Consider the following 27,487-nt stretch of genomic DNA (forward strand, 5'->3'; position numbering starts at 1 on the left):
AAGAAAACTACTGAATTAATAAATAAAACCAAGAGCTGGTTTTGTGAAAAAATAAAATTGGTAAACCTTTGGTCAATTTGATTAAAAAAAAACAAAGAAGGAAGATGGCGGCTGGTAAGCACGGACTAGAGTGAGCTCCCTACCCGAGTCCCTCCAAAAACCTATAAAAATGGCTCTGAACCAATTCTAGAACAGCAGAACCCACAGAACAGCAGAGGGAAGCAGGGCTCCAGCCCAGGACAGCCCGGATAGTCTCTGGGTGAGCTCTATTCCACACGGAGCTGGGAGCTGGGAGCTGGGAACTGGGAACGGAGTGGAGCAGAGCCCAGCCTGAGCGGCGTGGACGATCCAGTCCAGAAGCCGGGCGGAGGGGGCCCTAGCGCCCTGAATACGTGAGCGGTTACCAGACCCCTCGACCCACAAACACCAAAGACTGCGGAGAAGGTTAGTGGGAAAAGCTGCGGGAGTGGAAGGAGTTCGCGGTTCGGCTTCCAGCCCCGGGGGCAGCGGAGGTGGGGCAGCTACAGCTGTTGTTACTTCCGGCTCCAGGCCCACCTGGTGGGGGGAATTAAGTGGCGGATCACAGCAGGGGTGCACAGCCTGCCGAAGATCTGAGCCCAGTCTGGACTGGGGGTCCTTGGGGAAGGAGGAGTGCGGCTCTGACAGAGCTGGCACCTCCCCCCCAAACGTAGAACATAGAACTCTGTAATCTACAAGCAGTCATACCCCACTGAAAAACTCAAGGGTCACGTTAGTTGGTTGGGAATATGGCCAGGACGCGAAAACGTGCCCAGATTCAGTCTCAGACTTTGGATTCTTTCTTTGGTGACAAAGAAGACCAAAACATACAGCCTAAAGAAGACAGCAAAGTCATAGAGCCTACAACCAAAGCCTCCAAGAAAAACATGAACTGGCCCCAGACCATAGAAGAACTCAAAAAGGATTTGGAAAAGCAAGTTAGAGAAGTAGAGGAAAAATTGGGAAGAGAAATAAGAAGGATGCGAGAAAACCATGAAAAACAAGTCAATGACTTGCTAAAGGAGACCCAAAAAAATACTGAAAAATACACTGAAGAAAACAACACCTTACAAAATAGACTAACTCAAATGGCAAAAGAGCTCCAAAAAGCCAATGAGGAGAAGAATTCCTTGAAAGGCAGAATTAGCCAAATGGAAAAGGAGGTCCAAAAGACCACTGAAGAAAATACTACTTTAAAAATTAGATTGGAGCGAGTGGAAGCTAGTGACTTTATGAGAAATCAGGATATTATAAAACAGAACCAGAGGAATGAAAAAATGGAAGACAATGTGAAATATCTCCTTGGAAAAACCACTGACCTGGAAAATAGATCCAGGAGAGATAATTTAAAAATTATTGGACTACCTGAAAGCCATGATCAAAAAAAGAGCCTAGATACCATCTTTCAGGAAATTATCAAGGAGAACTGCCCTGATATTCTAGAGCCACAGGGCAAAATAGAAATTGAAAGAATCCATCGATCGCCTCCGCAAATAGATCCCAAAAAGAAATCTCCTAGGAATATTGTTGCCAAATTCCAGAGCTCCCAGATCAAGGAGAAAATACTGCAAGCAGCCAGAAAGAAACAATTTGAATATTGTGGAAACCCAATCAGAATAACCCCAGATCTGGCAGCTTCTACATTAAGAGATCGAAGGGCTTGGAATGCGATATTCCAGAGGTCAATGGAGCTAGGATTAAAACCTAGAATCACCTACCCAGCAAAACTAAGTATCATGTTCCAAGGCAAAATATGGACTTTCAATAAAATGGAGGACTTTCAAGCTTTCTCAGTGAAAAGACCAGAACTGAATAGAAAATTTGACTTTCAAACACAAGAATCAAGAGAAGCATGAAAAGGTAATCAAGAAACGGAAATTGCAAGGGACTTACTAAAGTTGAACTGTTTTGTTTACATTCCTACATGGAAAGATGATGAGTATGATTCATGAGACCTCAGTATTAGGGTAGTTGAAGGGAATATGCATATATATATATGCATATATATATGTTTATGTATATATATAAGTGAATGTGTATGTATGCATGTATCTATGTGTATATGTATGTATGTGTATGTATGTATATATATATATATGTAAAAGAGAGAGAGCAGACACAGGGTGAGTTGAGGATGAAGGGAAGATAGCTAAAAGAAATAAAATGAAATTAAGGGATGAGAGAGTAACCTACTGAGAGAGGGAGATAGGGAGAGATAGAATGGGGTGGATTATCTCCCATAAAGGTGGCAAGAGGAAGCAGTTCTAGGAGAGGAGGGGAGTGGGCAGGTGAGGGGGGAATGAGTGAACCTTGCTGTCATCAGATTTGGCCTGAGGGGGAATACCATACATACTCAGTTGGGTATCTTACCCCACAGGAAAGAAGAGGGAGGAAGATAAAAAAAAAAATAAAAGGCAGGGGGATGATGGAGTGGAGGGCAGATGGGGGTGGAGGTAATCAAAACAAACACTTTGGAAAGGGGACAGGGTCAAGGAAGAAAATTCAATAAAGCGGGATGGGTTGGGAAGGAGCAAAATGTAGTTAGCCTTTCACAACATGAATATTGTGGAAGGGTTATACATAATAATACATGTGTGGCCTAGGTTGAATTGCTCAACTTCTTAGGGAGGGTGGGTGGGGAAGGGAAGAGGGAAGGGAATTTGGAACTCAAAGTTTTAAAATCAGATGTTCAAAAACAAAAAAACTTTTTGTATGCAACTAAAAAATAAGATACACAGGCAATGGGGCGTAGAAATTTATCTTGCCCTACAAGAAAGGAAGGGAAAAGGGGATGAGAGGGGAGGGGGGTGATAGAGGGGAGGGCTGACTGGGGAACAGGGCAACCAGAATATACGCCATCTTGGAGTGGGGGGGGAGGGCAGAAATGGGGAGAAAATTTGTAATCCAAACTGTTGTGAAAATCAATGCTGAAAACCAAATATGTTAAATAAATAAATTGCATTAAAAAAAAAAAAACAAAGAAGAAAATCAAATTACCAGTATCAAAAATGAAAAGGGGAATTAGGACGGGGGGTGGAACCAAGATGCCTGCTGGAAAGCAGGGACTTGCCTAAAACTCTTCCCCAGGACCCTCCAAACACCTATAAAAAATGGTTCTGAACGAATTCTAGAACTGCAGAACCCACAAAATAGCAGAGGGAAGCAGGGCCCAGGACAGCCTGGATGGTCACTGGGTAAGTTCTGTTGCATGGAGCTGAGAGTAGAGCAGAGCAGAGTCCAGCGTGAGCCACGCCTGGACCAACCTGACCAGGAGCCAGGTGGAACAGGCCCTAGCGCCCTGAATCAGTGAGCTGTGGCAGTTACCAGACTTCTCAACCCACAAACACCAAAGAAAACACAGAAGGTTAGTGGGAAAAGCTGCGGGGGCAGAGTAAAAGGAGAGCAGCGGCGGTGGTGCAGCTCCGAGGACAGAACTACAGCTGCAGTTGCTTCTGGCCCCAGGCGCACCTGGTGGGAGAAATTAAGTGGTAGATCAGACCAGGACTGCAGAGCCTGTTTAAGGTCTGAGTTGCGGTTAGGGTTGGGGGTTCTTGGGGGAGGAGGAATGCTGGTGTGGCAGAGCTTGCTGTGTAGAAAAAGCTCTGAAAACAACAGTGCAGCCCCTCAAGCTTGGGACAAAGTACTCTCTATTCTACAAGCACTCATACCCTGAAAAAAGTTCAAGGGTCAAGTAGTTGGCTGGGAACATGGCCCGGAAGCAAAAACGCACCCAGATTCAGTCTCAGACTTTGGAATCTTTCTCTGGTGGCAAAGAAGACCAAAACATACAGCCAGAAGAAGTCAACATAAGTCAAAGAGCCTACATCAAAAGCCTCCGAGAAAAACATGAACTGGTCTCAGGCCATGGAAGAGCTCAAAAAGGATTTGGAAAAGCAAGTTAGAGAAGTAGAGGAAAAATTGGGAAGAGAAATGAGAGTGATGTGAGAAAACTATGAAAAACAAGTCAATGACTTGCTAAAGGAGACACAAAAAAATACTGAAGAAAACAACACCTTAAAAAATAGACTAACTCAAATGGCAAAAGAGCTCCAAAAAACCAATGAGGAGAAGAATGCCTTGAAAGGCAGAATTAGCCAAAATGGAAAAGGAGGTCCAAAAGCCCACTGAAGAAAATACTACCTTAAAAATTAGATTGGAGCAAGTGAAAGCTAGTGACTTTATGAGAAATCAAAAATTATAAAACAGAACCAAAGGAATGAAAAAATGGAAGACAATGTGAAATATCTCATTGGAAAATAGATCCAGGAGAGATAATTTAAAAATTATTGGACTACCTGAAAGCCATCATCAAAAAAAGAGCCTAGATATCATCTTTCAATGAATTATCAAGGAGAACTGCCATGATATTCTAGAGCCACAGGGTAAAATAGAAATGGAAAGAATCCACCAATTGGCTCCTGAAAAAGATACCAAAAAGAAAACTCCTAGGAATATTGTCACCATATTCCAGAGCTCCCAGATCAAGGAGAAAATACTGAAAGCAGCCAGAAAGAAACAATTTGAGTATTGTGGAAACACAATCAGAACAACACAAGATCTTGCAGCTTCTACCTTAAGGGATCAAAGGGTTTGGAATATGATATTCCAGAGGTCAGTGGAACTAGGATTAAAACCAAGAATCACCTACCCAGCAAAACTGAGTATCATGCTCCAAGGCAAAATATGGATTTTCAATAAAATAGAGGACTTTCAAGCTTTCTCAGTGAAAAGACCAGAGCTGAATAGAAAATCTGACTTTCAAACACAAGAATCAAGAGAAGCATGAAAAAGTAAACAAGAAAGAGAAATCCTAATGGACATACTAAAGTTGAACTGTTTTGTTTACATTCCTACATGGATAGATGATACATATAATTCATGAGACCTCAGTATTAGGGTAGGTGAAGGAATACATACACACACACACACACACACACACACACGGCACAGGATGAGTTGAGAGGGATGATAACTTTAAAAAGTCAAATTAAGGGATGAGAGAGGAATATATTGAGAGAGGGAGAAAAGGGGAGATAGAATGAGGTAAATTATATTGCATAAAAGTGGCAAGAAAAAGCAGTTCTGTTGGAAGGGAAGTTTTTGTATAAACAAAGCCAAAGCAACAAAGATTAGGAGGGAAGCAGAAAATTGGGAGAAAATCTTTACAACTAGCATCTCTGATAAAAGCCTCATATCTGAAATATACAGAGAACTGAGCCAAATTTATAGGAATACAAGTCATTCCCCAATTGATAAATGGTCAAAGGATATGAACAGGCAGTTTTTAGAGGAAGAAATTAAAGATATCTAGAGGCATATGAAAAAATGCATGAAATCACTACTGTTAGAGAAATGCAAATCAAAACAAGTCTTAGGTACCACATCTCTCCTGTCAGATTGGCTGACATGACAAAACAGGAAAATGATAAATGCTGGAGAGGATGTGGAAAATTGGAATATTGTTACATTGCTAGTGGAGTTGTGAACTGATCCAGCCATTCTGGAGAGCAATTTGGAACTATGCCCAAAGGGCTATAAGAATGTTCATACCTTTTGACCCAGCAATACCACTTCTAGGGTTGTATCCCAAAGAGATCACACAAGTGGGAAAAGGACCCATATGCACAGAAATATTTATAGCAGCTCTTTTTGTAGTAGCAAAGAATTGGAAATCAAGGGGATGCCCATCAATTGAGGAATGACTGAAGAAGTTGTGGTATATGAAGGTAATGGAATACTAATGTACTATAAAAAATGGGGAAGATACAGACTTCATAATAACCTGGAAAAATCTGCAGGATATAATGCTGAGTGAGCGGGGCAGAACCAGGAGAACATTGTACACAACCACAGATATATGGATCCTGTGATGACTAACCCTGATAGACCCAAAGAAAGCTCCAAAGGGCTCATGATGGAGACAGCTGTCTACCTCCAGGGAAGAAACTATGGAGTCAGAATGCAGATTGAGGCACACTGTATGCTCTCCATTTTTTTTCCCTTTGGTTTTTCTTTTTTTTTTTTTTGTTTTGGTTTCTTCTTTCTCATGATTCATTCCATTGGTCATAATTTTTCTTTACAACTTGACTATTGTGTAAATAAGTTCAATGCGAAGTTATATGTAGAAGATACATTGGATTCCATGCCGTCTTGGGGAGGGGAGTTGTGGGGGAAAGAAAATCTGGAACTCAAAATTATGTAGAACCACGTGTTGTAGACTAAAAATAAAAAATATTAATTATTTAAAAAAATATAATTGGGAAATGTTTAAAAAAATAAAAATTCAATTCAACATAATATCAGTTTGAAATTTTCTAAGTCAATACATGTGGCCCCCAGGGATCCATTTCTATTTTGTTTTGACATCACTAGTGTACTGAATGCTGAACTTAGAGTAGGGCAGCCTTCAGTTCCCTGGGATACTGTGTTACCATAATAATGGCTAATAATACCCAACATTTATATAGCACTTTAAAGTTTGCTAGGCATTTTACATATCTTATGTGATCCTCACAATAACCCTATGAAATAGGTGTTCTTATTTTCCCCATTTTACATTTGAGGAAACAGAGGTTGAGAGAAGTTAAGTGATATGCACAGGGTAACCTGACTTGCCAATATCTGAGATAAGATCGAACTTTGGTCTTCCTGACTCCAAGTCTAGGCTTCTGTACACTGTGCCTCTGACCTGCCTCATGAGCAATGCACTTCACATCTCTGAGACTCAGGCCCTCTATCTTTCTGAGTTATATGCAGTTTTTGATCAGCTTTAGTGAAGAAAGTTTGAATATCAAAGAAAGCTTGGCGTACTGATAGATACATATAGTAATTTCTTATAATTTTCTTTGTTTCCTCTCCAAAATAATTTTCATGTTTTCATGATTTGATTTGATCGTTGTTTATCAAGATTTAGTGTCCATTTAAATCTGTCCTTTGTTCGTATCTTTTATTGATTATCATTTTTACAGTCTCGAAAAGATGTAAGTACTCTTTCTGTCTTCCTGCAATTATATGTCTCCCATTGTCCCCCTTTAAAAAATTAGCTCTACAATCAGCTGTACTGTATTTCCCTTAAGGCATTCTCATCTTTCATCCTGTTTTCTGTCTTAGAACCCACTTCTCCCAATATCTGTGCCTCTCAGTCCTACTTTATTATATTTCTGTCTCTATAATCTTTATTTTTTAACCTTTTCTTGCCCACCCTTGTTAAGAATGGAGTTTATGAAGATTCCTTTTTGCTCTGACTTTGGTCTTCACCTCTGGCAACAATGTACTGCTTTTATTTTTAAACACTTTAGTTCAGACCTTGCCTGTTTTTGTTCCCTCCGTGACCCTTAAAACAGATGTGGCTCTATCAGGTCTTTTTCAATCCTTTCAGAATTCAAGCACTAGCTCTTAGCCCTCTTAAGCCACTCAAACTGATTTATCTTTCTTAAGTATTTTCTCCCTTCAGTTTGCATTTCAAAGAATCTTCCCAACTCTGATTTTTCACAAAAGGAAATCTTGGAAATATTGTTAAAAGTCTGTTTCCTACCCCACCACCTCGAGGGTCAGCTCTACAAGTCCAAATTAATTTGGGGCACAAGCCATTTCTTTTGCTTTTCTACATATTATTTCCAAAGTTTTCCTTTCATTTCTTGTTGATAGTACGTAATGCTGTGTGATTTTCCCTGTAATTTCTTGGTCTCTGAGCTTTCTCTTTCTGTCTACTTGTAATGGTGTTTGGTAACCATTTTTCTGAATGAATTAAAACTGAAGTTAGTCTCTATTATTACCTGTGTATTCTATCAATCTACCCTTTGCCCTCTTTCCAGTATTTCCAGGCAATTTCCTTTTAGTGTATAGGTTTTGTGTTTCATTATGTTTTTTTCTTGGATGCTAATGATTCCCAGATTATCTCTACAACCTTTGCTGTCAGTTGTTTCATATTATAGATATTTCCTGTGGTTTTTTCCCAATTTTACTGTCTTATTCTAGTTTTTGTTGTATCTTTGCATTTTTCTATCTATCCATTCTTATTTTCCAGAATGTCCATTATTTGCTACGATTTTCCATTTTCTCTTCTCAGCCACAGATTCTCCTTTCAGGTTTTAAATTTAAGGTAAAACCTCTAATTTCACTCCTTATCTCTTCCTTCAGTTCTTTTTTTAAGGCCTTTTAACCACTCTCAGAGTTCTTAGGGCCATTCCAGAGTAGGAAAGAAAAAGAGAACCCACAAACAAATTTTTTGGATCTAAGAGATTTAGTTATTAAAGCTCAGTCAGCTGGAGTTGGAGAATATTGCAATTTTTTAGATCTGTGCTTGTGGTATCAGGTGAGCTCACAGGTCTGTTGTGTCAGCATGGCTTTCCAGTTTTTCCTTTTTATACCAGAAAGGTTTTCTGTCTCTGATGTCTATCAGTAATATTTTACCGGTTTCCTTGCTTCCCAGTGGTTCTGGGGGTCATGATTAGTAAAGAAGCAAGGTGTTACCTACACTTCCCAGATCTAGATTTTGGAATCTTTAATGAGAATCACACAATTTGGGAGGACGACAGAAGCTACCTAGTCTAACCCCATACAATAGGTTAAGGGGCAAAAGAAAGAGAAGGTGGGAGAGAGCATAGTTGGATTCATCCCATGGTTGATATTACAAGCTTATTGGACCTAGGGAGCCTGGGGTCTGCTTTCATAGTATGGAGTGAATTCTGTAAGACAATAAGTTTTGTCCACATTCTTCCATATAAGTAGCCATTAGCTCAAATTCTTCTTCAACTTCTTGTACAGTGTTAGTCATTCCACTTGACTTTTGAGCCTTGATTTCCTCATCTTTAAAATGATTGAACTTGATGATCTCTGAGATCTATTCTAGCTCTAAATGTGCATTGATTTATATTACCCTTGGCTGATAGAGCCCTTAGGGGAGACAATAAGAGCCACTGGATTTTCTAAGTATCTTTGCACAGCTACATGTAAACATTCATGATAGTGAAGAACATGCACAAATGCAATGTCAAATCATCATATCCAGGAGTTTGGATTGGTCATATTCACTGTAAACTGCCTAGACTGGAGCAATAATCTATTGGAATGTTACAATTCTAGTCCTTCATATTATGATATTAGTTTGAAGTGGATAATCAAAAAGCTATGTTTTCAGACATCAGGTTGCCAAGATTCTTGCTCTCATATGAGATTTATCTCTGCACTCCCCAGTTTTTGCTATATAGTGACTCTCCCATTCAAAAGCATGTTGAGAAATGAGTAAAAATAACTATAGAATAACTCTAGAAGATGCAAAACCAAATTGAATTTTTCCCTAAACCTTCCCAGCAAGGAGAAAAAGTACTCCCTGTTTTTCTCTTCTAGAAATTTGTTCACCTAGAACCTGGTCAGTTAAATCTGTATGACCACCAGAGACGATGGGCATGAGGGAAAATATATTTTCTTTTCAGTTTTCTGTAAGAAATATTTTCAGCAAGTGATACTAAAAAACTGAAATTTAAAATGCCATGCCTTACCTTTCATGGTAAAGTTAGAGCTGAAAGGGACATAAGACAGCATCTTATTTTAGAGATGAGGAAACTGAGCCCCAGAGAGATTAAGTGATTTGCCCAAGGTCTAGGACAGGCCTGCACGACACACAGCCGCCAAAGGATTTTGGGGGGCCCACGAAAAATGTAGAGTTCATAAAAGAAAATAAAGATGTAATGAGTGCTTTGTCCATGCCCTGCATAACCCACCTTCCACTAGTCACTATTGTGCCCCTCATTTAACTTGACCGACGGGTTGCCACTGCACACACTCTCCTGTTTGTCACGTGACCTATGGCAACCAGCCATCATCAATCTGTCTCTAGTCTGCACAGAGTGAGAGTCATCTCTTTTCACTGTGTTTTCAGTCATTACAAGCATTGAACAGGGACAAAGTGAGTGCAGCCACATACCAACACAGCTGACACCCGCTATGCGATGGAGGCAACAAGAGGGCTTCTTCCCCTCTCTCACTGCTCGGCGGCCTTCCAAATTGTAGGAGTGTTTGGCGCTCCCTCCAAGGGCAGACACTCAGTTTAGTACTTCTTTGTATGTGAGCAGTTGCTGTGGAGATTTTTTGGTTCTAACATTAAAGTTTTTTGGGTGACTTTATAAAATAGGTAATAAAAAGAAATGGAAGATCAAATCAGAAGATAGAATTTTTAATCCAGAGTGGACAAATAGGTACTTGTTTACTTACATGAGAGACAAAATATTGTGCCTTGTTCGTTGAGAAGTAATTGCTGTTCCAAAGGAATACAATCTTTGTCGCCATTTTGAATCAAAACATCTTGACCTTAGGCAAACTGGACACCAATGAAAAACAAATTAAAGCGTCCAAATTGTTGAAAAATCTCAGTGGGGAACGATAGTTTCTCAGGAAAGTAAACTCAGAAAATGAGGCAGCTACTAGTAGATTAGTTTTCAGATTTCTAAAGAAATTGCTGCTGCTGGGAAGTCTTTTACTGAAGGTGGCTTCATAAAGAAGTGTTTGCTGATTGTCCCAATTAAAAAAAGTATTTTTGAGAAATGGTTTAATCATTAATTATGCCTTTACTTGGAAAGTGAGCTGCTAAAAACCTATCTGCAGCCTGAAGAAGTTAGGCCTATTTTAACTTTTGCCCCTACCTACTGTCAAGTTGTGCAAGTCTGGTCTAGGACTAGGATTTACACCAACTAAATAGACCTAAAAACAAATTCTTAAAGGCAAGTTAAGGGCTTTGTTTTGATACAAATTAACAGAAATCTTAATTCTTTCAGTCCCTGCATATCTGTCATGTTGCCATTGTCATGTTTCATAATGTTCCATGCTATTGCTAGGCATGGGGGTGGAGTTTGGGGAGAAAGGGTGTTAATTTTTTTTTTTATTTCAGAAAGCTAAAGGCAAAAGTATATTGGAATATGACATTACCATGTAGCATATAAATGTCTTAAACAATATAATAATTTTAACTTAGCTATGTGGAGAAGCAGTATAATCTAGTAGAAGGACTAGTGGATTTGTAGTGACAAGACCTGGGTTCAGATTTCATCCCTGACACAACCTGTGTGACCTTGCACAAATCATTTGACCTTGCTAGGCCTCAGTTTCCTTATCTGTAAAATGGCTATGAGGAGTTGGATTAGATGAACTCTAAAATCCCTTCCTGCTCAATCTTTGATTCTCTCTTGATCCATTTTAGATGATTAGTTAGTGTATCAGACCAAAAATCTGTGATTATCTGGGTTTTTTTTTTATTTGCCCTAAAATACACATTTGGAGTACGTAGTGGTTTCCTCTGATTTTGATTTCAAGGAATCAAGTAATATCTCTGGATGAATCTTAATATACTTAAAGGAATTCCAGGAAGATACATCCAACTTTCAGTGGCATCACACTCAAATAGAAGTTTGTCAAACCACAAATTAACATTATCTTTGTTGTGTTGTGTTTTTATTTTTTTTTAAACATTTCCCAATTGTGTTTTAATCTGGTTCTGTAGGCAGGGAGTTTGACCCTCTGCTGCTCTCAGTGCCTGTTGCCCTTTGGCTCCAGCCCTGGTTCTTATTTTGGTTGTGCAATTCAGTCAGCCAGTCAAAAAGCATTTTTAAGTGTCTTTTGTGTGCCAGGCACTGGACTCACCTCTGGGGATACAAAAGAGATGAAAGATAGGCCCTGTCCTCAAGGAACTTACAGTCTAAAAGGGGAGATGACAAGCAAACAAATATGTGCAAACAAGCTACGTACAAGATAAAGGGGTAGTAATCAGCAGAAGGAAGGCAATGGAATTAAGAGAGATTGGTCAAGACTTATGGGAGATGGTAAGATTTTAGATCAGACTTAAAAGGAATCCAGGGAAGCCAAGAGGTAGCAATGAGGAGAGAGAGCTTTCCATGTATGGGAGACAGCCAGAGAAAATGCTTGGAACTGGAAGATGAAGTATCTTTGTTCGTGGAACAGCCAAGAGGCCAGTGTCACCTCCCTTTAAAGCAAAGAAATTTCATTACTGAGAAAATGGTGAATTTCTCAGCAGTAGTCCTTGGGATCATTACCGCTACAGCAAGGTCATGAATGGAGATGCTACAATGGACTCTTTATACCTGGGTTTCTGCCAGCAGTAGCCTGCAGCCACTGGTAGAATAGTGGTGCTAGAGAGAATTAAAGAGGCCACGATAACAGACCAAGCATTGTTCTTGCTGCATAGTATCTGAGGAAACTATTAAATAGGAAAATACTTGGGAGAGAGTCTTTATCTGCAGGTTATAAGATAAAACATTCTGGAGATCTAGTACATCTCCAACATTCCTCCCCTTCTTTCTCCCACCCCTTCATCCGCAATGAAGGAATTCAGCAAAGGAAAAGGTAGAAAAGAAAATGTTTTCAGATTTTTCTAAGGAAGACTAAATGTCAGCAGAAAAATATGTGACGAGAGTTTCCCAACTTGCAGTCAGACCTTTCCTACCAGGTTTCCTTGACTTGCACATTAGTTAATATGGCAGAATAAACTGTTACTTTTGCTCTGTAGCTGTTTCAAAATCAACAATCAGAAGTCATTTTATTTCTTCTAATCTCCAAAACAAATGAGCTGTTCAGGAGACAGATGAGCCGTTCGGGAGTCTACAGAACAGGGTCAGCTGTAGCAGGATGAAGATTCCAACCCAGCTGCTTTGGCTGCTGTCCATCATCTCAGAAAGGGCCCGCCAGCACGCAGTTCAGTTCCACAGCCCAGGCAATCCAGTCTGAGATATCAAGCTCAGATTCCTTTTTACTCAGACCAAAGTAAGAGATTTCTTTATACTTTTGTACCTACAAACCATCTGCCAAAAGGAATCAAGCTAAACCACTGCCAGCCACAGTTGGATTTTCACATTAGCCTCTCCTGTTCATATCCCCTCTATTTGAATTCACAGAACACATATTCTTTCAGCTGGTCTTTTGAGAGATTGAATGCATTATTCTTTACACTTAACAGTCAGCTAAACCCTAGCTAGTTTTCTCTTTTTTTAAATTGCAGCTTCTGGTGGAATTTTCTGGTGACTCCTTTAAGTCTTAACTTTGGCCTAGACGACAGATTGTTAACCTGTTCCAAGGATAGTAGTTTACCAGTGCTTTATAGTAAATGTGTTTGGGGCAAAGCACCTTGAACCAAAAAACTTCCACCAGCAATGAAGTTTTGTTACTGTTCAGCCTCCTTGACATTTCTTTCTATTCTTCATACTCTGTACTATCCACCTACAATCTGCCTTTGCTCCCAAAACAAAAGGAATTTCAAGGTAATTTCTCCTGATTACCACCTTATACATCTCACCACTTGGTTACTTTTCAGCTTCCAAAGCTTGGCTCATCACTAGTCCTATAATTACCATGTCTAAACCACCTCAAATGCTTTCTGAGTCTCTTCTGTTCCTCTCCCATTGCATTCCTAGAAGCTAGAACCTTATTTTCTAGTTATCCCAGACCAGGAGTGGGGAATCTGCAGCCTTGAGGCCACATGTGGCCTTTTAGGTCCTCAATCCCTTTTTATTAAGGGATTTGTTCTGTGAAGTTTGGATTCAGAAATGGCAAATGGTAAATATATTTGAGCAATTGGACAGCTGTGTGTTAGTGTGTCTATGTACATACATACATATATATATATATGTATATGTATATGTATATGTATACACACACACACACACACACACACACACATTCACCCCTCCTTTGACCAGCTCAGGTGAGAGTGATGTTCAAATGTCAGCCATTGCCAACTACACACATACCCCTCTCCCTTGTCTCTATAGATTTCTATTTGCACACACAGACAATGTGAAATAACTTCCTGCAACCTTCCTTTCCATCTCCCCTTAATCCCTAGTATGTTTTTCATCCCTTCTCTTTCCATTCTTCCTTTATGATCAAAACATAACAGAAGCGCTCCCAGGGCCTTGTCTAATTGGACTCCTTCTGTGACCCCTGATGATGTTAGAGTTCTGAAAGGAAATACAGATCATCACTCTATGCATGAATAGCCACAGTTTGTTCTTACTCCCTTATGATTACTCACTCATGTTTCCTTTTTTTGTTTCTCGTTTCCTGCATTTGAACTTTAGACTTTCTATGTAATGCTGGCCTTTTCATTAAGAATGCTAGAATTCCTCTATTTCATTAAAGGTTCATTTTGTCCCCTGTAGGATGACACTTATTTTTGTTGGGTAAGACATTCTTAACTGAAGGCCTATGTCCTTTGCCTTCTATAATATTTGTATTCCAAGCTCTCTGCTCCTTTATGGTGTTGACTGTTAAGTCATGTTGTGATCTTGACTGTGACTTCTCTTTTTTTTTGGCTGCTTGTAGTATTTTTTCTTTTAAGATTAATTGAAACAAGATGTCTAGGCTCTCTTTTTGGTTACAGCATTCAGGTAGTCAAATGATTCTTAATTTTTTTTTCTCCTTAATTTTCCATGTCAGTTGTTTTTGCTGTGAGAGACCTTGTTTTTTTTTCTGTATTTTTCAGTCTTTTGACTTTGTGTTAATATTTCTTCTTGTCTCATGAAGTCATTGGTCTCTACTTGCTCCATTCAAATTTTCAGGGCATTTGCTGCTTGCACAAAATTTTATATAAGATCTTGTGAGAAACTGTTAATTCTCTTTCCAAGTCTTTCTTTCATAGCTGTCATTTCTTTCCCAAATTTTTTCATCTGACATCCTCATTTCATTTATAAAAACACTTTTAACTCTTTTTTTTTTAATTCTTGCTTTATCTCTTATAGGAATTCTAGTTAAATTTGTTTCCAAGCTACATTTTCTTTTTTAAGCATTCCTTTTAGATGTTTTGGAGTCATTCTCTTCTTCTGTGTCCCTGTCACTAGATCAGCTTTTCTGTGCCAGGAGTCAAGAAAACCTGAGCTCAAATCGATCTTTAAACATTTACTTAATGTGTGACCCTGAGCAAGTCACTTAACCTCCATTTTGCCTCAGTTTCTTTATCTGTAAAATGATAATAATAGAATCTACCTCTTGGAGTTGTGAGGAGCAGATGAGATGATGATGGTAAAGCACTTAGCATAGTGCTTTACAGATGTTAGCTATAATTATTGTTATTGTCATTTTTTTTGTTTACTCTTTCTTCCAACCTACCTCCAGACTCCAGACTTGGCATTAGGACTAAGCTATGCACACTTCTGGAGGGAAGATCCTGGCCAGCCCTGTCTCTGCTTTTTACAAACAGTGTTACATTATTCTATGATCTCGGGGACAGCTCAGGCTCAGGACCTGTAAGCACTTCACTGCTCCCAAAGGGGTCTTATCCAGGGTGAAACTGATCCCAGGCTTCCTGGCCTGAGCTCTCTCCCTAGGTTCCTGACCTGGGCTTGGATCTGAGCAACAGGAGACTGTTCTTAAACTCAGCCATTCTCAGTCAACATTCAGAGTGGCAGAGCTGGCTCACAGTGGCTACATTTTGGTCTGGGATTCCTTCTCTAGTTTTTGCTCACTTGATCTCAGTTTACCTCAGTTTTCCTCTATTATTAAATGGGGATAACAGTAGCACCCACTAAACAGGGTTGTAGTGAAGATAAAATGAGATATTTGTGAAAGCACTCTGCAAAGCACTATATAAATGCTAGCAGCTATTATTACCTAACATGAATGAGTGGACCCTTGCCCTAGAGCAAATGGCCTATCTTACCACATGGCACAATGAGACCCTGCCTCTACTCCTGGAGTCTTCTTTTCATAGCACCCCAGCACACAAAGGGGTATATCTGTATACAGAAAAAAACCCCATCCTTATAGTTAGAAATTGGTGGAAGGCATGGTTAGACACAAGTTGTTCTGAAAAATATCTGGGGGTTTTAATAGACTGCAAGCCCAAGATCAATCATCAGAGTGATATGGCAACCAAAAAGCTTTTGTAATATTGGGTACCTTAAAAAGCTAGAGAGTATTCAGAATAGGGCAGCCAGGATCGTGAAGTCTTGACTTCATATCGTGTAAAGCTTGGTCAAAGGTACTAGGCATGTTTACCCTGGAGAAGAAAAGATTCAAGGGGATTGTGATAGCTGTTTTCAAGTATTTAAAGGGCTGTCACATGGAGAAGGAACTAAATTTGTTCTGTTTCTCCCCAGTGGGGACTGGGAGCAATGTTGGTAGAACTTTCAAATAAGTAAACTTAGGCTTGATGTAAAAAAAATCTTCTCATCAATTAAATCTGTCCAGAAATGGGGGCTGTGGTGGGTTTCCACCTCTTGGAATTCTTGAAGCAGAAGTTGGGCAGGCACTTGTCAGGTACGCTAGTTAGCCATTCAAGTGCCTTCCAGCTCTCAAATTCTTTGATTCTAGGATGAAGACTGAGTTCTCTTCTCCCAGCGTAACTGAACCAAAAGTCAGACTATATTCTGGGTCACCAACTGCCTCCACCAGTCCCATCAGATTTCTGAACCATGCCCTGCATCCCATCAGGTGCCTTTACTGCCCCATCTTCCCCAACTTTTTTCTTTTTTCTCTTGGGTGAAATAAATGCTTGTGGGGTGGGAGCGGGTGGGTATTTTGACAAGTAGATGTGAAGGTAGATCTTTTCAACCAAATTCAATGTATGGAGTTTCAAGAGACAGGGAAATACAGTTTCTTGTGTTATCCATTGTCACTACTGCATTTCCCACAGTTCACAAAACTTCCCATTTTATATGTGAAGTTTTAAGTTCCTTTTCATTGCTAGATTCCTTTAAAAAAGTCTTATACCACCTCTCTTTACCCTCTAACTGCAGAAAGTCGAAAGCTTTTGTACTTTAAGACCAGCAAAATTAAAAGTCTATTTGAAAATTGAATATCAGGTTCACCAAAAGATTTATGTTGATGGGAATTTTTCAAGCAAGGTCATTTTAGAATCATATAATGGAGGAAGACTCAATGAAATCCCTTCCCACTCAATCATACCAATATTTAATGTTCACAGGATCACAAATCACATAGGCCAAGACTTTCATTTTACAGATTAGGAAATTGAGAGTCTTAGAAGTTAAGTGATTTGGCCAAGACTACCCAGGTACTTGTAAGAGGTAGAGTCAGAATTTGAACCTGTCTTTTAACTTCAAACCTATATCTCTTTTCATTACACCTGTCTGCCTCTTCAAGCTGCCACAACTAATGCTGAGAAAGTTAGTCTACAAAATGGAAAAGGCTTATTTACCATTCTAAACCTCTTTAGTTTTAGCAACTTCCACATTTTAATACCTAAGAGCATGACTCTTTCCTATGTCCCTGACAAAAATGCTTAGCAGACCACTGGAAAAACACTACTTGGTATTTTATGTCAGTTTCTTTCTATTGATCTTGTTAACATTACTTCCATACATCTTCTCCTGAGCTAAATCACTCCCTCTACCTTCTTTATACTCTCATGGCTTTTATAGACAGTAATCACATTCTCTACACTTTAGTTTTTTCTTATTGGGCATTTTTACTTTATATACTTGTATTATTCTATATATTTAGTTCTTCTAATCTTGCTTCATAAAATTGTCTTTTTAACTACTTTGCCCTTTGATACAGTCTATTTCCATCTTCCTGGTCCTTGAACCTGAACATAATATAAGGTATAAGGTCGTTGATAGTACGATAAGTATTTAGATGGGGGTGGTCCTGTTACCATTCCCAGGGCTAAATTCACTTCTGACAAATCGCTGGAGTCCTTTTCTTCCCCTTCCCCTGTTTCAGGACTTGGACCTTTTTCTCCAAGATCAGAATTTGTCCTTTTAAAGTAACAGGCATCTACAGGCATACCTTGATCCACCCCATTGTAAAAAAAAGACAGAAAAGATTCATAAATTTGCTATAATGAATAGACTCTCAAATAGCTAAAAGTTGACTACAGATCCGTCTGACCAAGATTCTCCTATTACTGGACGATGCCTGCTGCCTCCCTTAGGCAGATTGCAAGATGGACTTTGGCTTCTTCAGGAAGACATTGTTGAGTTCAGAAATTTAGTCCTTTGATATGAGGGAATTTCAGAGTTGTTTACTATACCAGTGCTGATACAGCCATACTGCATATTTGGGGAGTCAAGTGGAGGGAACAAGGCAGCAAATCTTGTTTTCCTGTTTTGACATTTCAGTTTTAAGTTATGTGACCTGAGACATGGCGTACACTGCAGCTACGCTGAGAATCATACACTCAGACTCCCAGTTATGTGAATATAGTTTCTGCTTGTTGTGGTTACTCAGTTGACATTCTGTGATAGTTTTGCTGGATAGTTCTTACCTCTGAGAATCAAGATCAGTACTAAACCTTGACTTTGAAGTAGGAGATTCCTTCAGCAGAGGAAGTTTAAGTGAATGATGGACCATGGCAAAGAGGAAGTAAAACACTGGTGAGGGATAGGCCTCAGAAATATATTCATTCCTAACAGAGGAATGCCTCCCCTTGCTCTAAAGACACCCTCAGCTAGTTTAACTGAAGATCGGATGGTACTTAGCAAAAAGCAAAAGGTAAAATCCCTCATTTTCTCTGAACTCTATAATCATTTCATAATAACCATCAACACAGTTTTTAATAATAATGATGTCTGCTCTCTGTTAAGGACATAGATTTCCCAAGAGGAAATGGGGAGAGCATGATCTCCCCTAAACCCAATTCTTCTACCTTGAGCCTTTAAATATGTTTATGTTGGTTGACTTGAGTCCATAACTTATCCTTAATTTATCTGAAAACCCTCTCTCTCTTTTCCATTGCAGCTGTGCAGCGAATTAGAAAAAGGTGAGCGAGACAATGCAGAACTTCAGGAGTTTGCCAACGCCATCCTCCAACAGATAGCCGATCACTGCCCCGACATTCTGGAACAAGTGGTCAATGCACTAGAGGAATCCTCCTGACCCCACCCAATGACCTTGTGGTCCAATCCAACAGCCAACCCATTCAGTCCAGGGACCTAAGAAAGGAGCAGTAAGAACAACAGATGTTTGCAAACCTTTGGTTTGCCTTGTACATGTTAAAACCAACTGGCCAAACACCACAGACTACTTCCTATCTCTGTTCTTCCATCCAGAGTCCCACAATGTTTTTGAATTCATCTTCTTTGCTGTGGCGGTGGTCTCCTCACTGTTTGGGGGGGTCCACAGTGGGTGGCTCCCTCTCCACAGAGATCTGTCATCTAGTCGTCATCAATGAGTGGCTGTTGGAAACTAGTGATACTGCTTCAGCGTGGGGACATGAAGCGGTTGTCTTTTCTCTTTTGTCCCTTTAATATAAAAACAAAACCTATAGGTGCCACTTTTTCAGCATGTTGAAAAAATGACCTGCAACGGGTCAGAAATCTAAGGTGTTCTGTGTTTGGAGTGATTTCTCTAAAAAGGATAGTCTCACAGAAAGAAGTAGAGGGGGAAGAGAGAGACAAAAGAGCAAATTAAGAGAGAACCAACTCTTCTATCATAATTGTATTCCAGGGAGGAAGGTGCTCTTTATTTTACTTGCCTTTTCTCATTACTGATTTTTGTCTTCTGGGAGGCTTCAGGCAGGGAAGTAGCTACTTCCCCACTGCCTCAGTAATAGCTTATCAAACACTAATTCAAAACACCCCCACTTTTGGTTCTTTGCCCCCATCCTGTCTCCTGTCCTTCCTTGGCCACCTCCTCTGAAAAGCTAATGAGAAGCTGCTACAGGAAGTCCAGTTACACTGGAGCCCTGTGCCCTTACTGGGCTTAAGGCTATCAGACAAAACTTTTCTAGTAAATTAAAAAAAAAAGTTGGGACCTTGAGGACTTCTCCCACTCCAGTCAGTTTTGCCTCTGTAGAAGATAAACTGGATCTGCAGAAGTCTGGCTCGTGCCTTCTGTATCCACAAACAATTCTCCAGTTCACTCCTCGGGACTCTCGTATCTTGAGCCCATAGCACAGCTAGTACAACTTCCCTTTTCCAGGCTCCTTCAGTGCATTTTGTTTCTTATGATTCATTGTGAGCATGGGAAGGTGAGCTCTGCAAGCTTCCCTGGCCTCCTAATGTGTGACTTAGTGCCTTCCTGTCTTTCATATGGGCTCTCTTCGCTCCTCTCTATCAAAATGCCACCCAGCCTCTTTGCCAGTGAAAAAATGCCTAATATATGATCTGTAACAATTGCCATGTGACAAACCTGTTTGAAAGTGAGAGAATGAAAAGGTATTACCCTTCTGCCCCCACAATCTTTCTAGAATGGAAGTTTTTTAGTAAATCTTTTTCAAGAACCTGCTTTTCTAATTATAGCAAAATCAATGCATTTAGGGGCTTGGTCGCTTACTGCTTACAGGAAATCTCACTGGGTTATTCAGTATTTTCATTTTTTTTAAGTTGTCCTAGAAAGGTTATCCTATTTAGGAAGATAGCTTTAAGTGCCCTTTTAATACATTCAGGCTAGTAGTTACCCTGGTTTTTACTGTCTATAAATTGCAAATCAGAAATCAGGCTCCAAAGTTACAAGAATCCTCAAGTTGTAAAGGCTTTTTAAGGACTTTTCCAGAACACAGACAAGGACAGTGGTGAATGACCAGACACTGCCACTCAAATATGGACAATTCATGTCGGAACTGTCCCTTTTACCACTTCCTTTGCCAGACACCCACATGTTTTGGTAAAAGCTATTGCCCTAAAACATTTAGGACATGCATTTTCTCCCTCACCCCCAATTACCCAAGGAATTTAGTGCTGTCCATAAAGCCATCATATCCATCAGACTTGACATCTTCCCACTGCCACTCCCAGACTGTCCCATTACCTTACATTGTCAGAAATCTAAGAGCCCTCATTCCCTGTTGTAAAACAATACCTTCTCCCTGTGAGATACCAGAATTTTCGCTATCTATGGTCTAAATGAATCCGGCTCATAAACTTCTTGCTGATATGTTCCTTGATAGGAAGGTTAGTTTGCTTGGGGGAGGGGTGGGGTTGAGGAGGTGAGACTGTGACTGGGGAGTAATGGCAGTCATTTGTGACCAATTACCTGAGTTCTATCTGTTTATTACACTGCCCATAAATCATCTATAACTCCACAGCCTTTCTAGGCTTGAAACGGTGGAGTCTTAATTGAGCCACCAGTGTATAGCCGAACTTCTGAAGAAATATCTTGCCCTTGTTGGAGCAAAATGGAGACATCAGATCCAGAACCCATGCTTGGGGATCTGAGCCAATTCTGCCTGTTTCTTCTGACAAACTGACAAGGGATGATCGCAGGCAGGCTACTTGTGGTTCTGACCCATCTGGAGCATTAGCTCATGCCCCACTTCCACTTCCACTCTAGCTCTCCTCATGGATTTCCACTATGAAATCCATCTAATCCTTTTCTGGGGCTTTGGGAGAAAGAAAGATCTAGGAACAGATTTGATCTGACTTGGTCTGGCCTGAACCATAGAAGATAAGCTTTTTGATCCTACTTGGACAGAGATCCTGTCTTACCAGATGGTCCTAGGAATTGCCTTCAAGAGGAAGGCATCTTTGGCCAGGAGTTAGCACTGGTGGTAACTTACTTTCCCTTTGAGAAGGAAAATTAATCAGGTCACTGACTTTTGTGTATCTTCCTGGGCTTGGCACATTCATTCAGTCAACACATATTGATTGATTGCCTACTTCCATAAGACATGCATAGGCATCATCATGCAGGCATTATCTAGCAGTGACTGTTGTGGTTTTGCCAAATCACCTGACTGCTGCTCAGTGCTTTTTGCCTTCAAGGAGGTTTGACAGTAATCTTCCCAAACTTCTCCATTTCATTAACCACTCTATTTGCTCTTTCTCACTTAAAGATCAATTACCCCAAAAAAATATAGTACCTGGAGCAGTGAAAGAGAGTGGTGGGCTGAATCAACCTCACAGTTGTGTGGGAGTGTTGATGACTAAAGAAATAAGAGAGTGTTTCTCTCTGTATCTGTCTCTCTGTCTCTCTCTCCTCACATTCCCACCTATCCCTCCAGTGTATTAATACACTGATCTATGAAGAATCTGGGCTGAAGTTTGTATACCGATTAAAATGGGTAATTCATTCTAAGTTTGAATGTAATGAAACATATGTGTGAACCCATTTGAGCCCTGACAACAACTTAGAGGAGTTTTGAGTGATTGTATCTGCTTTCCTGAAAAAGGACATTAGCAACAGTGGTATAGGATGTTAAAAGCTGAGATCTTCCTCATAGTTAATGGTACTGCTGGCTAACATTTAAAGTAGAGTTGTCTTGGTTATAGGAGAAAGAGGGCTGGAGGGGGAGGAGAAACCGAGTCGTGCCTGGCATCAAACTATGAAAGGAAGGCTCGGCTTGATCATCCATGAACATAAAGCCAAAGGTTTGTCATGTCTTTAGCCTGGCTGAAACCCCTGGGTAAGGGAGGGAGGAAGAAAATAAAGGGCAGTATGTGTGAAATTCCAGTGACTCCACTGCGCTAATCCTCCCTCACTGATGTTCCAGGACTAGGATTTGGTTTTGCTGCTCACGGGTTCTATATCAAAGGAAAACCCATATAGCTTTTCCAGACTCAGTCTCATTCTGACCCCATTTCCCAAAAGCTGTTAGCTGCTCCATAGATTTTACTTTTCTGCTCTAGGAAATTGGGGAGGTTTCCAGAGCATAAAATGCTTCATCTTTCTACTCCATGGTAAATTCCCCCAAGATCAAGGCCAGGGTATATATTGGGGCATCTTCGAGGTTTCAACAGGACCCCGTTTCATTAGGAGTCACTATTTCCTCTAGCCATCAAAGCCCAGAGGCCAGAGGAAGTTGGTGGAAAGAGAGAAAGCTGTGATTCAGCAGTACTGTTCCCATAAAATCAGCGGGGACCTCCATATAGATCACATGGGGGCCATCCTCTGCTCATCAAGACAGTGGGGAGAAAACCATCTGACTTAACCATTCAAAGGAAAGCTCTTTTAAAAAAATCTGTGGGGTTTTTCATGTGAATTGAGGGGATATCTAAGCAGGAAACAAAATTCCCCTTCACTACAGGGAAATCCTTCTGAACAAAATGGTTGCCTCTGCCAACTCTTTTTAAAGCAAAAACTGTTTCGAAACTTTTTAGTGTCAAAACTATAACCAGGAGGCCCCTGACTTTTCTGATGTGTTTGGCAAGTGCTGTGACCGTATCGTTGATATTTCTTCTCCTGATTTTTTTTGAGGGATGAAGAGGTTTAGGGTTTGATTTCTTGGGTTCTTTGTCCCCCATCCCTCCTGTTTTGCTGTTTTGTTTCTCTGCTTGTCAATATTGTCTGTGTGGTCCAGAGAACTGGAGCAGTTATAAACCATGTGTGTCCATTGTTGAAATATTTTTTTTTAAATGAGAGAAAAAAAATAGTAGTAGAACTGAAAAAGAGCTGTGTTTTATAAAAAAATAATAATAAAATGCAAACCAATATTGTTTTAATAAAGGAATTCAAGCTAGGGGCAGCCAAACTCCTCCCCCTCCTCCCAGGCTTGCTGAGGAAAAATTATGGGCCTGCATCTAGATGTTTTGCCTTTTTCTGTACAAGGCTTAGAAGAAAATGAAAGCTGGATCTTTGGAGTAAATGTTTCAGAGTCCACGCCCCCAGTGCCTAGCACCATGTAGCATCAGGGGCTGATCTCTTTGACGCTTTGTCTAAGTTCGTTAGCTATGGTGCTAGGGTGAGTGGTTGGCGGCCCCCCTTCTGGCAATAGCCACAGTACAGGCCACACAACCTCTTTCCTCCCCCCTTGGTGCTATTTCATCAAGTTAACCTCTCACTTTTCAGGCTAGCCTGAAGCCTACATGCCAGGTGAGACAAATTACACTCAGTTCTCAACTCCTCCAACTTTCAGTCCCCTAATTCTTACTCTTGAACTTTTAAACCTCTTAAGTTTTCTGGGCCAGAAAATCTTCAGCCATTGAAGATGCTTTTGGAAAAGGAGATGAATTGGACCAAAGCCTGAGGACTCCTCCTGGGCCTGAGCAAGGCTTCTGGACCCAACTCACCACACCATATACCATACCAGTATTTCATTCACCCTAATACACATCTTTATGACCTGCCTGCCCCACTGCAGGAACAGCCCAGTAGACAGCCAAACAAGTCAGCACGTCCAACGTAGGAACATTAGGTGCAGCCTGGGACTCTCTCCTTTGCTTGCTTCAGAAGAGAGGTGTTGCACTTTAGTGGAGGAGGAGAGGAGTATATAGGGTACCATCTCCCTTATAGCTTGAGTTCCTTTTTGGTAACAGAGGCAGCTGGAGATGCTGGTGTTACCAAACCTGCCCACTGCCTTCAACTGTATGTGTGTGTGTGCGTGTGTGCGTATGTGTGTGTGTTATTGCTGGAGTTGCGTAACTGACAGGATAATGATAATGCAAAGAAATTGTGTTATATTCAACTTTGCCTTGATAATTATTATAAACACTTTGTTCGGTTTTCTTTTTTTATTCACAAACTTAATTCATCAGGAAACTATAAAATTATTTAAAAATTCCTCACTGTCTCTTTTTTGTCTTGCCTGTTATCAAGAGTTCTGGGCCAAAGGGCATTCAAGCCTGCTTTAAAATGAATGAGTACAGTTGGAAGGTGGGAAGAGAAGTTGCCCAGTTAGTCAACTGGCATAGCTGTTACTGACACAGTGATAAGGGTTAAGACCCAGCTCAAACCTCAAGCTGTCTTCAGGACAGTAGTCTTCAGTCCAAATGCACCTAGATCTGGAAGAAATAACGTAGAGCGTAAGGGCATTGTTCTGCATTGTTGGGCCCCTTTGAGCCTTCAGAAAACTTAAAAGCAGTTATAACCAAAAGATAAAGATAGAATTTATTTCTGCTTGAACGACTCTATAACAGCCATCCAAGTCAGGTGCGACTGGGAAACTCCATCAGGTAATGTGAAAAAAAGTAAAAAAAAAAAAAAAATCTCCATTACATCACCATCATAGTACAACATTTTTACTTTGCTACACACTCAGCAGGATGAATTTCTTCTTCCTTTCCTGTATTATTACATTTTCCTGGGCCCTAAACCCTAGATTCATGATTTTAGTGAGACCCATTAGTATGCTGGCAATAGTCAGCCTCTAGCCTTTATTATATTACTTTCAAAAAGGTTCTTTCCTGTCTGTGGTCTTAGCTAAAAGGTGAGAAATATTCTGAGGTACTTACTTTGGAATGTTTGCATGAAATCAGCCAACATGGATTATGAGAAGCATGGATAAAAATGCCCTAGGAGGGGCGGTTGGGATGATTGCTATGAACTTGAAAACGATTGGAATTTTCAGCTTTGATGATTACTACTGGCTAGTCCTCAATGAAGACTGAGTTTGGAAATTCTTTTTTTTAAAAAAAAATTAGATTTCTGCCCTAAATATTTTAGTTTGTTTTTTTTTTTTTCTGGGAAAAATGAGTAGTGTTGGGAAGGAGAGAAGAGGAAAGATACTTCAACCCCTACTATGTCAGAGTTTTTGCTTCCATATTTTAAAAAACTTCATACTTTGTGTTTTCCCTTTAGAGGTTATAGAGTCAAACTAGTGCATTGTTTGTCCTAATGGAGAAATTACTTCTATAATAATAATTCCTAATCTCCAATTCTGCCACATTTTCTCTGGCTAGATCCTTTGAGCTTTCTTTGGTGTATTTGTAGCTTTGTCATTGATTTGTATAACCTTAGTAAAAGTTCTGAGTCTTGGTTTCCACATTAGGTAAAGTGGGGATAATAATGCTGGCCTAATTTATGAGGCTTTTGAGAAAATAAAATGAGATAACCTAGGCAAAATTGCTTTTAAGAGTATAGCATTAGACTGGGAATCCTGGGAAAAGGTGGAGTTTGAGGTTTCTTAGGGACATCTCTACTCCACACAGAATCATGGAATTCTAGAGTTGGAAAGGACCTCACCAGCCATATAGTCCAATCCATACACAAAGGAAGCCCCATTATGACACATCTCACCAGGTTGTCCAGCCTCTACTTGGAGAACTACAAGGAGGGAGAAACCCACTAGTCAGTCAATAAACACATTAAATGCCTGCTATGTGCCAGACAGAAGACAATGCCTGTGCTGTGCTCACAGTCTAATGGGGAAAACATGCAAATATATAAAACAAGCTATGGACAAGTTAAAAAGGAAATAAGAGGGAAGACACTAAAATTTAAAGGGATTAGGTAAGGCATACTATGGAAGGTGGGATGAGGCAACCTGTTTTGTTTTTGGTCAGCTCCAATTGTTAAGATGTTTTTGCTGACAACAGGTCCAAGTCCATATGACATCTATTACTTGAACACAGCTATCATTTCCCCCTGCACCCGCCCTGTCTTCTTTTCTCCAGGGTGGGCATGGCCAGTTCTCATCAATATTTATTTGTCATGAAATTCAGTACCCTTCGCCATCTTTATTGTCCTCTGGAAACTCAGTGTCCTAAAAGAATGGTGCCTAGTAGAGAACAAAATGATACCCTTGAGGTCTGATAAGGGCAAAGGATAGCGGGACTGTCACCTCCCTATTCCTGAAAGCCATGCACTTCCTAATGCTGTCCAAGATTACATCTTCATGTTTGACTGCCAAATCACACCAACAACTCGTTGAGCTTGCAATCTCTTTGTAATACCCCTCCATCCTTTTCAGAACTGCTGTCTATCCGTGCCTCCTCCATCTTCTATTTGGGAAATTGATTTTTTTTTTCGGTACCCAAGTATAAGACTAATATTTGTCCCTATTGAATTTCATCTTTTTAGATTCATTATAAACAATAAATATAAGTTACAAAGCTCCAAAATATGGAAAAATGCAAGAATAACAAGAAAATAGGTGGAAAAAATGTGCTACCAATCTATTAGGGGAAAAATAACTGAAGACTTTCACCAGTTCATCGATCTAGATGCTCCCACTCCCGCTTGCTTTTCATTTGCTCCCACAGGTCCAGAGACTGTCCCAGGTGGCCAAGACTGGTGAAATTTTAGGCTTGTGATACATGTAGATGTATTTATATGCAACACAGGAGGAAAAAAAAAAATAAGAGTGAAAGTTGGAAAGACCCAAATGCAAGGCTTATAGGAACCATTCAGCTCTGCTGATGGTTTCTCTCAGAATCCCTCTTGAATATTCCCCTAAAACCTCTTTAAGGACTGAAGAAAATTAGTTAAGGGAGAGGGTGGTGGAATCCATAAGAATAGGGCTGGTAGTAAAAAGGACCATTTAAAGGAACCAATTAGAGTCTCCCTGAAGCAGTGTCTCAAGTATTTACCTTCAGTTTATAAGGGAAAGGTTCCTAACCTGAGATCCATAAGCGTGTGTGGGTGTGCGGGTGTGTGGGTGTGTGTGAAACTATATTTCAGTAAAACTAGTTTCTCTTGTAATTCCCATTAATTTTATTTTAAGCATTTAAAAAACATTCTCAGAGGAGGTCCATAAGCTTCACCAAACCACTGAAGGGGCACACACACACACACACACACACACACACACACACACACACACAGGTTAAGAACCTCTTAAAGGTTAACCTATTTAAGGGAAATATTTCGTCCAGTAATGGGAGTCTGAGAAACCAAAGCCAGCCACCCC

The 27,487-nt window shown here is 40.2% G+C and overlaps 1 protein-coding gene across 3 annotated transcripts in view; it reads left to right on the forward strand.

Moving 5' to 3' along the window:
- ERC1 (ELKS/RAB6-interacting/CAST family member 1) overlaps window positions 1-24,421 on the forward strand; it is a 404,612-nt gene extending 380,191 nt beyond the window's left edge. For all 3 annotated transcript variants that reach the window (XM_036761847.1, XM_036761848.1, XM_036761846.1), the window contains one exon: window positions 18,724-24,421. In XM_036761847.1, the coding sequence (XP_036617742.1) occupies window positions 18,724-18,861 (138 nt within the window). In that variant the 3' untranslated portion in view covers window positions 18,862-24,421. The remainder of the gene's footprint in view (window positions 1-18,723) is intronic.
- The last annotated feature ends 3,066 nt before the right edge of the window (window positions 24,422-27,487 follow it).

This window comes from Trichosurus vulpecula, chromosome 5, assembly GCF_011100635.1.
Source record: "Trichosurus vulpecula isolate mTriVul1 chromosome 5, mTriVul1.pri, whole genome shotgun sequence".
In the NCBI taxonomy this organism is placed as follows: Eukaryota; Metazoa; Chordata; class Mammalia; order Diprotodontia; family Phalangeridae; genus Trichosurus; species Trichosurus vulpecula.